This window comes from Python bivittatus, unplaced genomic scaffold, assembly GCF_059951505.1.
Source record: "Python bivittatus isolate LINGU-HERP-01145 unplaced genomic scaffold, Pbiv_v1 ctg000100_np1212, whole genome shotgun sequence".
Taxonomy (NCBI): Eukaryota; Metazoa; Chordata; class Lepidosauria; order Squamata; family Pythonidae; genus Python; species Python bivittatus.
The window spans coordinates 5,640,368-5,656,814 of record NW_028277038.1 but is presented as its reverse complement, the minus strand read 5'-3'; the positions used below and the strand labels follow the sequence as shown (position 1 = coordinate 5,656,814).

The window sequence follows — 16,447 nt, the reverse complement described above, 5'->3', positions numbered from 1 at the left end:
CAGTGTGGAGGATCCCATGCTAATGATTAGGCAGTCCTGAGAACTGTTGCCTTTTGGACAAAAGAAGGTAGTTCACATACGCTGGGGTATACCGTCCCGGGCTCCCTAAATCCGGGGAGAAGGTAGCAGCCGCTGCACTGTACTTCCCCGGGCTGTTCTTTCCTGGAGTCAAGTATGGCAGACTTCTTGCTGGGCTTGAGGTGGCTTGACGCTTGACTTTAAGTGAAGGACTTGACCACCTGTCAGAAAGAGGCAGCAATTTTTATCTATTGTAAGAGTGTAAAATGGAGAAACGGTTTTCTGACTTGATGCTAAACCGGAACGCCGTAAGCCTTTGTCGTAACAAAGAACTGTCAAAACAACACACAACAAAACAGCACCAGAAAAAGTGCTGCTATGGATTTCCTATAAAGACCATTTGTAACTAACTTTAAATGATGTAGTTGTACAGGTTTTAGTACAAAGTAGAAGTCAACCGTCTTGCTTGTTCCTTACCCAGGGCAATGCAACAGGAGAGCGCTGTTTGGTGGATGGATAAGGTCCACCCCTAAATCCAGCCCTAAGCTTCTGAAAAAAGTGGGAAGCTAGGCATAAGCCCTGTCTCTCTGCCTCCCATAATCGACTCCACAAGATGCAAGCACTTGTGCCTTTGCCCAAAAGATGCCCCAAGACCCCTTCTTTTGCACGTAAAAGGGAATCTGGAGGGGACATGTAGCTGGAAAAAAGGGAATGCATTTTTGGGGGGAAGGGGTGGGTGTCGGCGAAAACCCAACTTGCAGTTAATTCTAGGTAAGTAAATCTCCTGCAAACAGCACAATCAGCTTCTCAAGAAGAGTAGTTATACCCAAGCGGTTTAGTTACAGAACGATGGCACACGGCGACACTGGTGCCATATCACTCCCCTGCACCCCCCGCAATGGATGAGACACCAACTCAGAGAAGTACGTGGTCATCAAGAACTGTCTAAAGCTTTAGAGTATTTACCTTTGCCGTTCAGAAGGAGGATAAGCCTGTATAGACTTGTTCCACTTGTAAATGGCAGGATACCTTTGGGCATCGATCTCTACCCCAAGTAATGCAGTTAACGCATCGCTGTCCCACTTTGAGGGCTGATCCCTAAGCAGAGAATGAGAACTGGATTAGGAAGCTGAGCACAGAGAGAGGCTTACTCTCTAACGTCCGACGGATATTTCAGCATTTTAAAAGCCTGTCTGTGCTTTGCTGACAGAGTGCCAAAACTGGAAACGTTTACCTCTAATGACCCAGAGCAAATTAATAACATCAACATTCTCAAAAAACTGTACCACCTCTTCCACCTTTAACAAAGTCCAATGCACATACTCACTTGCTTTTAATTTCATATACATACATCAATTGACAATACTGAAATAATTCCACAACATGCTTGATGGCTGAACTAACCCAGTTTTAGGGTTTGTACGTCATAAGCTAATCATACAGGTTGGGCTCTCACAACACACTAAGCCATAAAGAAACTAACCGAAGTTAAAAATTAATCATGCTTAACATGTGCAAACACCACAGCCGTGTTTTAAGTTAACAGTTAAGCATGCTATATTAATGGGTCAAAACCACCTTTTCTGCATTACAGAAACAGATGTCCTCCTATCACTACGTATCACTGCAGTGAAAGTGATACCTGAATTAGAACTTGTCGTGTGTGAAAAGTGGGGATGGGGGGGAAATAACTGGGCCATGTCCGTATTTAAAAAACATTACAAGTTAGCAGTTAGTGTAGGAAATGTCCTTAAAAATACATTTCCTGCTGTGGAGTCCCCAAAGAAACCACTTTCTTTATCCACAGTCCATTTCATACCCTAAAAGGAACAGCTGCTTGGTTTTTCCGCTTGGGGATGGCGTCTTTAGAAAACCGGGTAGAGACATCTCGAGTGGCAATTCAGAAGCACGCGGCTGCTTTCTCTCCCCAGCCCTGGCCTCGGTTTCTGCCGAGGGCCTCTCTGCCTCTCGCGGGTGTCCCTCTTCGGTTCTGTTTTTGAGATCCTCGTTCTTCCTAGCAGTGGCACCTGCCTTGGAAAGCAGGGAGCACATTTTAGGCAGCTGCTCTGGGCATTTCCGAATTTTTGCTGCCCTCTGGTTTGCCTTGCCTGGTGAGCTCTCCCTCACTGTGGCCTGATCCTGACAAGAGAACTGATCAAATTTTTCCATTAAATTGGCAACGGGGGACGGAAAGCATTCTTCTTGGCTTGGGTGCCTCCTATGGTGGTTTCCTGTCCTATCATCACCAGCTGCAGGACTACAAAATCCATTTTTACTGGGAGGATCTCCTTTTTCTGATGGCCTGCTGGAGGTTTTGGTCCTTGGCATTATATTCCCAGTATGTTCAATGGACAGAATGTCACACTCCGAGCTTCCGAAGCTACCAATAGTTGGTTCGTTAGGTGCTATAACGTGGCCGTAATTTCTGGCAGCGTTTTGTCTGTTTTTTACTTCTTCCAAACTCATATCGTCGTCATCGAGAAATGCTCCAACGGAGACAGAATTACAGTTTTTACTTTTACCTATAAAAACAAACAAAAAAACGTGGACATCAGCAGGTTTTCACATTCATTATACCCCATTGATCTTGGCTATACTGCTTCTTATTGCTCTTATTTAAAGACAGCTGAAGTTTGCTCCGTATCTATTTTATATTTAAAGTTTCATCCAGTGTTTCTCAACCTTAGCAACTTTAAGATATGTGGACTTCAACTCCCAGAATTCCCTGGCCAGCCATACTGGCTGGGGAATTCTGGGAGCTGAAGCCCACATATGTCAAAGTTGCTAAGGTTGAGAAATACTGCTTTAATCTTTCCCATCCATTCCCTACGGCAGATTGCGACTACAGGACAGGCACCAACTCTTATTTGACAGGTATCCTTCATTTTTAAGGAAGTCTGTCTAGAAGGTAAGAGATGCCAGCTGTCTTACTTCCCAAGCTAAATCTTTCAGAACTGGGGATGAATTGATAGCAGCATCAGAATTTATTTTTTGCAATTATGGATTAAAAAAATTATAAAGATCTATTGAGTCGAAATGAAAGTATATATTGAATAAAAATTCATTTTGAACACGGACATCAGGAGATAACACAGACACCACCAATACTTCTACACTCAACCAGCTAGCTTGCTCCTGGAACTTTTCAAAGCATTAGCATGTTTGGCTAGAATTGCTTTGGGGATTAAGTAATTCATTAAACCACCACACCCGTGCCATTATTCTGCTTTCAATCTTTAAAAAGAGTCTTACCAGAAGAGTGCGGAGGTTTGTATCTGTTGTGGGCTTCATTTTCTCCTGTTTCGAGTTGAGCATTATTGCTCATTTCCTGTTGATTCAGGTATTCTTCTAGCCGTTCTAGCCCCTCCTGGGAAGACAGATCAACAAAACAGCCCAGAAATTCCCAGTATTCAACCCAAGGGAACCCCAGTTCATGAGCTAACTCCCTGTAATAAATAAGATAGAACGAATCATTTGTGAAGGTATTATATGAATTTGACAACACATTTACTGAAACACATTTTTAAAACAACCAGCCTCAGGACTGTATAAAAGCCATCACAAACTCAACTTTCTTGTTCTTTAATTAGCCTTCATACACTAGAATGCCAATTTGTTTTATACTATCATAGAACATCAAGGGAGGAAAAAACCCCTCAGTATTACCCTATTTACCCAAAATGAAGATGACCCCAAATTTAAGAAAAGTCACAATGAAAGATCAGGTAAACAAGTAAATATTGTAACAGAAAAAAGTCCTGTGCAATTTCCAGTTTCCCAGTGAATCAACTCCAATTCTCAACACCTTCCCCTTGATGCTATGAAAGTATATTCTGACATATTTGCATGCACGCACACACAAACACAGATCGACACATTCTCCCCGCTTCCCAAACAAAACAAGAAGTAGGAGGGGAAAAATAAGACAAAGAAAGGGGTAACTGGACAGGGAAGAAAAGAGAAAAATAACATTTAGGTGGCTAAATGCACCAGGTAAACACTCTTCCCAAACATTAACTAATCTTCCGGCTAATTTTCAAAGGCATCCACATTTTGCAGGGCTACTTCTGTAGCCATCTGCAACTCATCATACTAATTCCTTTGTTTCCAACAGCTTCTGCTCATGTAATCCCCCCACCTCCAGGAACTTCTTTGAGTTAATACAGTTAGGGCCTGTTAACCCAAGAAACACTTCTTTTCCTCTATAACTTTTTAAAAGATATCCAGCATATGAAATACTCTTAATGCAGAAAGGAATGGGTATGACATGACATGGAATTAAAAAATAGCAGATTCTTTCCAAAGTAGAACATTTCAAGACAGAATTGCTGAATATACAGAGTATACCAAAAGTCAACCCCCACAGGACAATCGTAATACATTTTATTAATTTTTTTTAGAGAAAATGTTATTGTACTTAGGAATGCTCAATGGTCATGTGTCAAACAATAAGAATTTAGAAGAAAATGGCAACCAATTCAAACATTTAATGTAATTTTTATAATAAATTGTCTATCCGCCCTGAGTTTTGGTGCACCCTATATAAACATTGTGCCTGTTGTGTGTAATTATAATTATTAATAGCAACCCCTCCTATTGTATTTGGTGCTCACACTTGTTAAGAGTTTAACGGTGTTTAAACAGAACTATTTCCTGCCTTTTGCCATGTGGCTTCGAGCACCGAGTCTGAAATACCTTCCAACTCTTTCGACCCCTCTTTCCAGATCAGATTTTCTGAGATGGTAAAAATATTCCGCCCTGTCCCGAGGTGGAGTCTTCCAAAGCCTGCGGAAGTCTTCTGCCTGTTAAAAGGGAAGGGAGAGGAGAGATGGAGGGAGTATTCTACTTTTACAGCAAGCTGGGCCTGCTGCTTTGTGAAAAATAAGAAGCGTGCATGGATGATTTATCTACCTGTATTACCACCACAGTAGCACACCCCTCCCTATTAAATCATGCTTGTATTAAGTACGTTTCACAAACGCCGCCAAAATGGAAGAACGTGCTGAAGCAAAGGATTTCTTTGCTCCCTTTACCTTGGAAGGACTCACTGGACCTGCGTAAGCCCTCACTGTCAGCATAGGATCTTTGGGGCTGCCAATACATCTGGGCAAAGAAGCAAGCGGGCTGCTGTCTGTTTGATCTGACGACCAAGGGGCTCCAATCACGGGTGCTGAGGCGTTATCTTCCGCTCTGAAGAGGGGCACGTAACACTGACCTGGATCACAAAGGATTGAAAGTCGTATTTGGGCAGAGAACCTCCAAGGAAGAAGCAACATTTTCAATATATCTGGGTGCAAGAAGAGTGGATGGGGGATCACCTGCTGCTGGTGTATGAAATATTTATCAACTTTATTCCTGACTGAACAGAATGTTTTCAAATATCCCAAAAGAATTTTTAAAATATTTATTTGCATAAATAAGGCTGCTGTGATATGGGTCAAAAAATCCTATGCTAAATAACCTTTTAGTCTTAGTTTCTGTCCCGTGTGATACATGCCATTTGCTTATGGACACTCTAAAACAGAAGTTGTAGAATGAAGCCCCACAGACAGCCAACATTAAATACAAACCTTCCAAGTGTTCTCTAATTTTTGTTTTCAGATCTGCCGATTTATTTTTGCTCCTTTCACAAATTACCTGTTATGCAAGAAGATAAAGATGTGTTAGTTAAGCATAGTGGACTCATATTTTGTACTTAAAATGGAACTAAAGTATAAAGTGTATTTAACATGAAACCAAGACAACGGTGACACACTCTAAATGCAACTTACGTCTGCTGGAGTTTGATCATATTTATTTTTTGGGTTCTTTACAATGCCTGGGTGGGAAGCAAGATTGCTGACCACATCTGGATTCCCAAACTTGCAAGCGAAATGCAGTGGTGTATCAAATCCCTACAAAAATAAACATACGAATAATCCATATTATACAGTGTTATGTGCGTGCTGCTACCTTAGCTCCTGAAATTCTACCTTATGGAGGATAGCAATGGATCTGCGGGTATGTAAACTCTTGCAGCCAGCAGAAATGAATGAGCCAGAATGCAGGAAGCCAAATAACGAGTGAATATTAGATAATTTTCCTTAAGTTTGGAATGAGACATTTCAGGTTAAAAGGTTTTGACCACAAAACATCCTGTACAGGCCTGTTCTAAGCAATTGTGCTTAGAACAGTCATTGACTCACTGGGACAAGTGTGAATGATTTGGGCTGGGATCCTGTCCTCGTTGATCTGGCAGCAAGTCCCACTAAACTTAAGGGACCTTAGTTCTGAGAGGAGATGTATACGAAAGCACCTTCGAATGCATCTGAGATGGTCCTTGAAAGGAACGGGTTTTCCTATTAACATTTCAGCATTAAAAACAAAGCGTGCATTTGGCACTGAGACTCACCATTTTATCTGGTGTATTCAGATAAAGATCCACTATGTAACTGATGCGCTTCTGCAACATGATTGCGTCATCATCAGGATACATCAGCCGCATAAATTCGGGATTTTCCAGAGTATCCAACAGCAACCGGCAGATGCCAGGTTGATTCTCTTTGGCTGCAACGTGCATGACGTTGTACCTACAGCCCTCCTAGAAAAAGAACAGACATCTTCACCATTTGTGATTCCCCCCCCCTTCTCATCTGACAATGGAACAGCCTTGCTGCAAAAAAGAGATTAAAATGCACATTAAAAGCATGCCTAGTTATAGAAAGAAGAGACTGTAACAGTTCCTCTGTACAGTCTCTTCTTAATGAACTGCTTCCCTACGCACTTCTTCACAATGAAATGAAGCTTCAGCTATATTATAATTCTCAGACAGGGGTGTCGCTGTTTGGGGCAATATTCCAGCAATCATATAATCAAGTATCTTGTAAGTAATACCCATCCTTCTTCCACCCATCTGAAAATTCCTGCCTCCTCGCTCTCTTTCTAAAGAAGCAGCCGCTGATGTGAAAGTTCATGCTCTTTTGTATCCTGCAGCAAAACCACAATTCACATAAAAAGTTATTTTCACACCCGATGTGGATCCAACATTTCTCAGCCCCGTTAAGTGGTCTGAAATAGCCCCCAAAGGTTCAAGCCCTCCTTCCAGCACCAGCCCCTTTTTCTTCAGCACCTGCTCCAAGGTGAATGCTAACCCTCATTAAGAAAAGGAGATGTCACTTGAAAGTCACAAGATATTATTTCAGAACAAGCTACGTAGCAGTACAGTATTGGCACTTAACACAATGTCATGTTGTGACAATCTCAGAATCATAGAACTGGAAGGAGCCATTTAGGTTGAGCACCATCTTCTCCATGCATAAGTTTTGAAAAGGAAAAGCAGCTGGAATGTGTGTGAGAGAGGGAGGCAGAGAGGTTGTAGTCTGCTCCCAACATGGTTAGGCCTGTCAAAAAACATTCTAAGAAACTGGCTTGTGTTTAATTGAGGAGACCACTGAAGTTAAAAAAAAAACACAAAACACTTTGGCGCATACGACTGTAAGTTAAGGACTTGCTGGAACAGCATAAAGTCACTTCCTTTTTCCGTGGTTGTTTTCCACACTCTGCCATCAGCCTCAAAATTAGCTTATAGAGAAACCAGATGTTACACCGAATTGCCCTGATGCCAAGACTGGCCAAAGCCAGCGACACATTTTCTTTAGTAATCATGTCTGGGGGGGGCGGGGAGGAACAAAGGGTCTGCTTGTCCTGCAGCTGGCAATGGCCAGGGAACTTTTTTTTTTTTACCTGCACAATAGTCGGATTGTCTCCAGAGCCAATGAGATAGCGAGGATTACTCCAGATGAGTTCTAAGAAGGTGCTTTCATCTCCTTTCTCAACGGCTTTCCGGAGTTTTGCGGTCAGATCCTGGGTACGAGGGCTTTTGTAACTGTTGGCTCTTTCTTTACTGACTGCTTCCAGCTCAGGAGAGCACAACCCATCTGTTAAGGCACAAACAGCATTGTACACTCATGATGCAATACATACTCAAAAACGTGCATCGGCTTTTGCAAAATGCAAACTTACCTATACGTACAAAGGTCTGAAGATGTGCATACGTTAGCATTTGGGCAATTCATTGAGATGCAGAACCCACAGGGTTAATTTTAAAGACCTTAAGGCAGGCGTAAGCATGTTACTCCATAATAGGATTAAACTGTAACTTTCCGCATCCTTCCCTTCCCCACCGTCCTAGTTAAGCAGCAGCCAGAGCCTTCAGATCTATTCGCTTCTCTTGAGATTCTCAGGCTGCTCCTCTTTATAAGGTTGCAAGTTCATTTTAAAAGCACAACCCACCGTTCTCCGTAATAATAGTAGATGTTTAAACTAGCCTAAAGTCATTTAACCCTAAAAGCCATTTAGGAAGCGTGAAACACATTTAAGCCTTCTACTTACCTCTATTGAAGACTGAACAGACTTTCACAGGAGACAGAGATATGGAGGACTTGTTTGGAGAAGGAAAATAATCACATATGCCTTTGGCAAATTTCTCTGCATCTTCCCTATTTGAGAAAGCTTTAAACCGTGACCCTTTAATCATCTTAACAGCTTGCAAAGCTTCCTTTTTATCCTCATACACATGTACCCTTTCTGGAAAAGAAAAGCATTGAAATAAATTCGTTTCTGATGAAAACAAGAGAAGGCAACACTAAGTCAACAAATCTGTTCCTCTACTTTTAATTGCAAATTCTGTTGAGCTACTTAATGTTGTGGTTATTTACAGCAGAGAATACTCATCTGGTCTGGTGAATTTTACTTTCAGAGACTAACTACAATACTCCACATAACGTCTAATTTGCAATTTTTTCCAGGCCTTCCACATAAATGATCAATTCTAGTGAAAATTGCAAAAAGACAATTACATTAAAGCTGCAGGGCACACCATTAATATTGAAAACAAGAGCTTAAACTGAGTTAAAATCATCCTACTAACACTATGATGCAACGGTGAGTTGTCTTTTCATCAGCAAGTCAACTTTGTTTCCTGAGGAACTAAACAACCTTTGTAAAATAACTTATTCTGTTTGAAACCAGGGGCCCAAGACAGTGACAGCAAAAAAAAAAAAAAGTGATTGCCCATTATGAGAATCTCAGATTTATATGTTTTCATGTTCTCTGGCACTTGTAAGAAGCCTGGAAGAATTTGCTTCATCTTCTGGGGCCTTGTTATCTCTTACATCTCTGCTCGAGATAATATGGTTCAGAACAAGTCATGATTAACAGTTTGATCTTATCTAGTTGGAACAATCCAATCTTTAGTCCAGAAGTGGGAATTCAGCCTGAGATCCATATATCCACACTGGCCAATTAAGGTCACATGGGTAGAGCTATGAGTTGGAGGGAGAGAAAATCCACCTTTAAAAAAGGCACCAGTCGCTGGAAAAATCTGGCAAGATGGATTTAGCCCACAGGCTATCCCTGAATTCAGCAAACTAGAGATTGCCAGTTTTGGATATAACAGCAACTGGGGTCCTTCTAACACTGGAAACAAACGTTTATGATTCCAGAAGCAAGCAAGGGGACGGATGGGAAAGGAGGAAGCTTGCAAGCTCAAGATTTATGCAGACTCATCTCCTTCCTCTCATAGCTATACTAAATCATCATGAATTTATCCAGGTGGTCTCCTTTGGTAAAAAGAAAATCCCCCCCCCCAGCATTTTTGGACTTCAAACATTCCAATTTTGCACAAAGCAGAAAAAAAGTGGGCCATCAAACCAATTCAAAACAATAATCCATTTTATTTTCTAGCACAAGTAATGTTAAGCTTCAGGTATTACACCCCTGAAAAAAAGTATTGATCCTTGAAAAAGCAGGACTGCTATTTTTATGCTGAGTATTTATTGTTATCACACTAAAAGGTCTACTTCAACGAGCATTTATTCTCAAGTAATTCTACCATCCTGGCACCACGTGCACATTAAATGCAGGTAATCAATAAGATTGAGTCCCTTTGCTGAATTCTTTATTTGCTGGCCAGAAGAAAGCAATGTATTAAGCACAATTGGTATATGTCTTCCCTGAAGGAGTCTCAGACTCTAAAGCAGCTCCCTTGTCTGTTCTCGCTCTACAGCAGCCATGCTGGAGAACTCTGGATATTGCTGGGACTGCAAGATCCATCAGTTCCAGGGAGAACTGGAGTTACTGTCAAAGCATCAGGAAAGAAGACTTCTTTACAGTACAAAGAGGCTGCAAATGAAGAAGACACCGAAGGGACTACTATATTTAAAACACCTTCATAAAAAGAAACTCTTACCATTTCTGGCCAATATGTCATCATACACTGGGCACACACCATAGTATATCAGAGGCATTTTGGAGGGAGTCTGAGAACGAACGGGAGAGCCATTAGCTTCATGCATCAGGGCTTCTTCCTCAGGAGGGTTCAGACCCATGCTGTATCCAAAATCCCCATCCTCAGGAGAGCCTAGGTGACCATTTGTTTTTTTGACTTCTGGCTGGCCACCATCAGCTGCAGCACTTCCAGGAACGCCATTTGAAATGGGAGTCGTTGCCTCGCATGCTCCTTGCTGTTCCAATAAAGACTGGGCCAGTCTTTTTTCAAAAATCGATCTGGTGGTTAGAGTAATGGGCCCACATTTCAAGCCAGCTTTGACAATTTCTTCTCTCAGCTCATCAGGCGTCAGCTGCTTTAATCGGGAAAAGATTTCATCCATTGTTATCATCCCTGTAAGCAAAAAAGCAGAGGGCATCATTTGAGTCAGAGGTATGCTAAAAAGATATGCAGGTTTAGGCTGAGTCAAAAGGAAATATTGGTTTGTTACATTCCACATTGGTTAGACTAGTGTTTTTCAAACTTGGCAACTTTTAAGATGTTTGGACTTCAACTCCCAGAATTCCCAACCCAGCATGCTAACTGGGTTAGACCCCCAAGCACTGTGTCCACTTATGGGCACCACACTTAAAAGAAAGACATAGTCACAGGGGCAAAGTTGTTTGTGGAAGGGATTTTTTAAAATATTTACCATCAATAACTGCTGAAGGGAGTGCGTTGAATCTAACCAGAGCAAAAGTAGGAATGGCCTTGGTTAAGATCTGCATGGGAACCCATTAAGGGATGCAAAGATTGGAGCCTTGATTGGGAAACTGAAAAACAAGCCAGAAGCTGCAGGGCAAACCACTTCTATACTGTTGCCACAAAAATGGCATGGACATGTCCATGAAGTCAACAGTTTTGCTCACCTCAAAGCAGATTTTTACCAATTTAGCACTGGGGGCTCAATATGCATGAAAACGTTCCTCTAAAATAATTAGTCTTCTCCAATGTGGACCCTCCAGGTGTGCTTGGATTCCAACCCAGTTTTTTGGGGAACTGTAATTCTAGCAAGAATTATGAACTGTAGCACCAATTAATTGTAACACTAGCAAAAGCACACGGAATATAAAGTGGAACTCTAAAGTGATTTCCTGGTGGTTTTATAGCCATAAAGGAGAAAAAAAAATCTTTCTTGGAGATGCTTTCCTGGTTCTCCCTTTACCCAGGATTCCTTACTGGCAGTCTCATTAGTTTCAGGTACTAGATTAAACTTTTAAATTAAAAAAAAAAAATCTGGGCAATGGATGGAATGCTATGTTATTGTTCTGTTTCTTGTTATTGTTGCTTCTGCTGTTCTTGTATTTCAGAATAGTTTTAGTGTGATTTTTGAGTTGCCATTTTCATATTATTGTAAATGCTGTCTTTGAAAATAGAAAAATGTATACTTTATTTTAAAAAAGATACACACACACACACACACACACAGAAATGTGCATCTCCTCTAAATTATTCACGAGCAAAAAGAACATGCTTTCCCCCTTTTAAATTGCACAAGAAAAAAAAGTGACTTCCTATTAAGCCAATCAAGACTTGCATAAAAGTGGCAGGACAAAAGGGAATGTGTTTTTTTCTGGGGCATTGAAATCTACACAAATTGCATAGATGTTCCACAGGACAACTCAAATAACTGATTCAGCCAACATCTAAAAATCAGTATTGTTAAAACTTGAGATTTTGTTTGTGGTTTTTTAATTTTCTTGTTACCTGCAGGTCGTAAGGGGAAAAAGGGTATCAGCCGCAATCCAGCAGCTGAACATAGCTCCTGACTGGAAGTCATTTTTAGCTTCTTTATCCAAGACTAACTATAGAGATTACAGTATGTAACAGGAAGCTTTTCACATACAGCTGTTTCCGGTGAAACTCGAGTGAAAAACGTCAGTACTAGCAATAACATAAATCAGAATGTGTGTGTTTTCTAATTTGCCACAAATCCAAAAAGGTCTTTTACTTACTTTTTAATATGCCTATGTCAAGTAAAGGATACCATTACTGAGATATGTATATAAGAGATTTTATAACAAATCCAGAAAGTTGAAACAAAACTCAAACTTCTTGTTAACCATCTTTCTTAAAAAGTTTATAGAAATCAGTGCAAGTACTAAACACTACTAGCCACGGTCACAATGTTTTTATCCCCCAAGGAAAATCTGTATTGCTCAGAATTGGTACAATTTTTGTAGCTCTGATGAAGGCATATTCCAAAATATAAATTTATCAGATTTGATTGATAATCAGATTACATGAAAGTTTAGTGAGAATTCCCATGTGTTGGAATGGCCAACCTTCTAAAGTACATGCACATTAATCATTTCAGTGCATTAAGCAAAGGGATCTAACTACTCACAGATAAAGACCAATCTTTTTGTGCATTTTAGAAAAAAACTCATTTCACTTGTGTTGATCAGTTAGAACTACCTCGGAGAAGCTGCTTTGAATCCCACACTTTGGGGAGGTTCAGGGGATTGAGGCAAAGAAGTGTTGCTTCTCTTGAGCAATACTGATGTTGTAGAATAGCCTCCCTCTGGAGATCAGGCTGGCCTCCTCTTCATTGACTTTATGAAAACTTCTGAAAACTGCTTTGGAGAACTTTTCCCTGATTTATTGTTGCCATCTTTATTTTTATGGTATTGTTGTCTTTGTTTGAATGTTCTTTTGATTGTTCTGATTATGAGTGTTGGATTTTTACTTTTGTACCATAGGTGTTTTAATGGTAATATTTATTTTATGTAAGCCACCAAAAATTGTTTTCATTGTGGCAGGATAGAAATACATTTAATAACGAATTAATTAAACACGAATCTTACTGGAGTATTAAAGTTACTGGAGTATTAAAAAACAAGAACAGAACAGACCATTAATGGATGCCCTCAATCTATTTCTGTTTTTAGCACAGCATCTAATGTTAGCAGCAAGCATGCTGAGCATTATTCTAGATCTTAATCATTAAGCATCTGGCAAAATGCTTAAATCTACTTCTGCTTTCCTATTTAAAAATAGAACGAAATAAGAGCAAAATCTCAACTGTAAAAGAAAAGCTGCAGTTGAAGACTGGAAATAGAAATAAACAGAACATTTCAGTGGAACAAGAATACTGGGTATATTAAACAATTTGCCAATATTTTAGAATAGAAAATTGCTCCCAACTTTCCACAAAATAATGGATTTTAAGCAGATTGGTTCCATGTTAAAATGAAAAGTAAATTGGCCCTCCTGCCATAAGATTCTTTTAGGGAAATTTCTCCTCTGTATCATTCCAATTTTAATATAGGTGGTGCCTAATAAATGCTAATTTAACATATATCTAGTATCTTCCTGAAAAGCCTAAACACTCCAAAAACCTTAGTCATCTTGAAACAGTTGCTCTGGATTAGAGAGAGAAACATAACATTTGCATTCAAGAGAATTCAAAAGGCTTACCCTTATTCTTAGGATTTTTATTATTGTTGATCACAAATGAAGGACTTCATGCTTTAAAATATAATTTTAATCTAAATGTATTGCTTTCATGTCATCAGTCACAGTGGATTAGGAAAGCTTCTTAATGGGGAGGAGAACAGTAAAATCAATATCCAGAAAGAGATGCAATGCAATTCTTTGCTAATGTCTCAAGCAGAGGCTGAATAGATATTTGTTGGGAACACTTTAATTCATTTAATTTCTGCAAGGAACTAGGATTTGGTTTTACATCCAAGCATGTTTGGCTTTCCCAGGAAAAGTACTAGCCTGAAAACACATGGCTTTGATATAAAACCAAAACAAGTAAGAAAAAGAACAGAAATAACCGTTTTTACACACTGGTTATTATTTTTCTTACTATGCTTATATATTGCCAAACCTAAACAACTGTGTTTAGTGAGCCTTAGAATCTACATTAGAATTGCCACTGAGAAAGCCCTTTTTTGTTTTAAAAATTCTGCACTTCCATTTGAATATTTCTTAAATATGAAGCTCCTCAGAATTATCTGACATTTATGCAGTTCTATCTACGTAGTGACAGTCTGTACGGATCCAGGAGTTTAATATCTAAAACAAATATAGTGGGGGTATTCACGGGGGGTGGGCACTGATGACACAGGCATCCTGACATCAGGCAAATGATGCAATTTATGTAGTTGCATCAGATGTCATAATTGCACGACACACATGCCATCATTTTTGCATCTACGGCTGGTTCTGGATGCTACGGAGACAAGGGAACGAGGAAGGAGGGGGAGAAAGGAAAGGATAATTTTATTTTAATAAGTGTATTTTACGTATTAATCGTGTGGTTCACCGAGCGTGCTTTCCCCCTGCGCCTTAGGCTGGATTAGGGCTGGGAACGGCTCTCAGCGAAACCGAGAAATGAGCCTTTCGGATGCGGAGAGGCTCCATGCATTTGGAGAGCAAGGGGAGGAAAGGTAACAAAACCCACATTCGGGTCATAGGAGAACAGCCTGGCCTTCAGCGACGCTCCCGTCTGCTTTGTCTCGCCTGCCCCTCCAGTTACCTGGTGGCCTCCCATCCCCGCGGCCTCCCCGCTCAATTTCCTGGGATTCGCCAAGCTCTTTCCTCGTCCTGGATCGCAAGCCGCCATCACCCCCTCGGCTGGGGACTGCAGCCCCCATCATCCCCGGCGCAGCGGAGTCCAAAGCGGCGGCGGGGCCGCAAGCGGCCTACCTCGCAGGGAGGTGGTTGTGGGGAGAAAGGAAAGGCAGCGTTCCCCGCCCCTCCCGGGAAAGGCTCCGCGAGCGGCCTCTCACCTCCATCGAAGCTCCCGGGGCAGCGCGGCCTCTCCTCGGGAGGCGGTGCCGGCGGCGACGGGGGCGTCGCGCCGGGCCGCAGGCCTCGCCCCCCTCGCGGGCCTCGCTCCAGCAGGCGGAACAGCCAGCCCAGCGCACCGATCACGGCGCAGGCGGCCAGCAGCTCCCAGACGGGCCAGCCGGCCCAGCCGGCCTGCCACAGCCCGCCCCAACTCGACCAGCCGGCGGCCGCCGCGGCCGCCACCCATCGCTCCATCCTTCCCCGGCCGACGACGCCACCGCGCACGCGCAGAGCAGCCTCGGCGCCCTCGGGGACCCTGGGCGGTACCTCACGAGCGGCTTCCCGGCGTCCGTCGCGCTTCCCTCGCCCACCAGCCGGCCGACCGCGCACGCGCAGACGCGCCCTCACTCGCTCGCGGCGCCTCGAGGCCCTTCTCGCTCCAACGGCCGGCCACGCGCGGGGCTGCCCGCGGCACTGCCTGAGCCGAGGTCATGGTGCTCCTCGCCTCTCCGGCCCTCCGCTGGCGCACCCGGGGGCTGAGGAGGCCGCCTCGAGGCTCGGCGCCGACCCTCCCCATTTCTAAAGCTTCGACGGCGAAGCGGCCTCGTCCCGCGCCCTTGGGGGTTTGAAAAGGGAAACCGAGGCGCCGAGCTGACCAGTTGCGGGCCGCAACGTCATCCAGGGGGCGGGCGTGCCGCGCTGCATAACGGGAAATACGGGTTGGGAATTCGATGGCCGAGTTCTGCCTTCCCTCCCGGAATGCGAGGGAGGACGAAACCCATAATTCCTGCGAAGCATGGGAGGTGTAGTCCAACATGTGGGGAGAGGAGCTTGCTGGGGAACCCCACCGGCGCCTTGAGAAGATGACAGCTTGGTTGCCTTGGTAACGGCGTGAGGGGCAGAGAAAGGAGCCGCAGCGAAACACTTCCGGGATTCCGATGGAAGCTTGCGGGGCTGCCACGCAAAGGCTAGAGATGAATGGCGGGGGCGGAGTCCCATGGAAACCGGAACTGGAGGGTTGCCGCGAAAGTCTTCTCTAGAGTTTTGCAAAGCCACGTGGCGCTTGACTCTCTTTCCAGGGCATCGTTTGCCAAGGTGGTTGTTGCCAAGGAAGCCGTGGCTTGATGCGAGGCCTGGGCGCGTTGGACCCGGGATGCAAAGCCAATCCCGGCCCAAACAGCAAAGATGGAGTAGCTTACGTCGGCACTCCAGGAGGACTCCTTGCAGCCTTCTCCAACGTGGCGCCCCTCAGAGGCATTGCAACGGCAGTGCCCATCATTCAGGGCCCATCAGCTGCAAAGGATGGGAGTCGGTCCAGATGCTGCCATCTGAACCCGTTCCATCCAGGTTGGATGCTAAGCCATGGTCGGTTAAGTCAAT

At 43.0% G+C, this 16,447-nt stretch overlaps 1 protein-coding gene across 3 annotated transcripts; it reads right to left on the bottom strand.

Moving 5' to 3' along the window:
* Positions 1-16: 16 nt before the first annotated feature.
* Positions 17-16,042, bottom strand: ANKLE2 (ankyrin repeat and LEM domain containing 2). Of its 3 annotated transcripts, none has more exons than XM_007427749.4 (13): positions 15,395-16,042; positions 10,247-10,678; positions 8,389-8,583; positions 7,741-7,934; positions 6,410-6,598; positions 5,790-5,912; positions 5,589-5,655; positions 5,052-5,233; positions 4,714-4,820; positions 3,271-3,464; positions 1,838-2,540; positions 985-1,116; positions 17-239 (listed from the first exon to the last, which is right to left on the bottom strand). In XM_007427749.4, the coding sequence occupies exons 2-13, from the start codon at positions 10,674-10,676 to the stop codon at positions 20-22; spliced, it is 2,736 nt and encodes a 911-aa protein (XP_007427811.1). In that variant the 5' UTR covers positions 10,677-10,678; positions 15,395-16,042; the 3' UTR covers positions 17-19. The 3 variants fall into 3 exon arrangements, with proteins under 3 accessions (XP_007427811.1, XP_087991456.1, XP_087991455.1); XM_088135330.1 differs by lacking the exon at positions 15,395-16,042 and adding an exon at positions 15,053-15,367 and having other exon boundaries at positions 10,247-10,745; XM_088135329.1 differs by lacking the exon at positions 15,395-16,042 and adding an exon at positions 15,067-15,366.
* Positions 16,043-16,447: the final 405 nt, after the last annotated feature.

Coding starts and splice junctions, on each gene's coding strand:
- ANKLE2 (XM_088135330.1), bottom strand. CDS start 15,322: ATGGAGCGATGGGTGGCGGCCGCGGCGGCCGCCGGCTGGTCGAGTTGG. Junction 10,746..15,052: donor ATGGAGGTGAGAGGCCGCTC/GCGGAGCCTTTC, acceptor CTTTTGACTCAG/CCTAAACCTGCATATCTTTT. Junction 6,599..7,740: donor ACAATCCGACTATTGTGCAG/GTAAAAAAAAAA, acceptor TTCTTTTTCTAG/GAGGGCTGTAGGTACAACGT.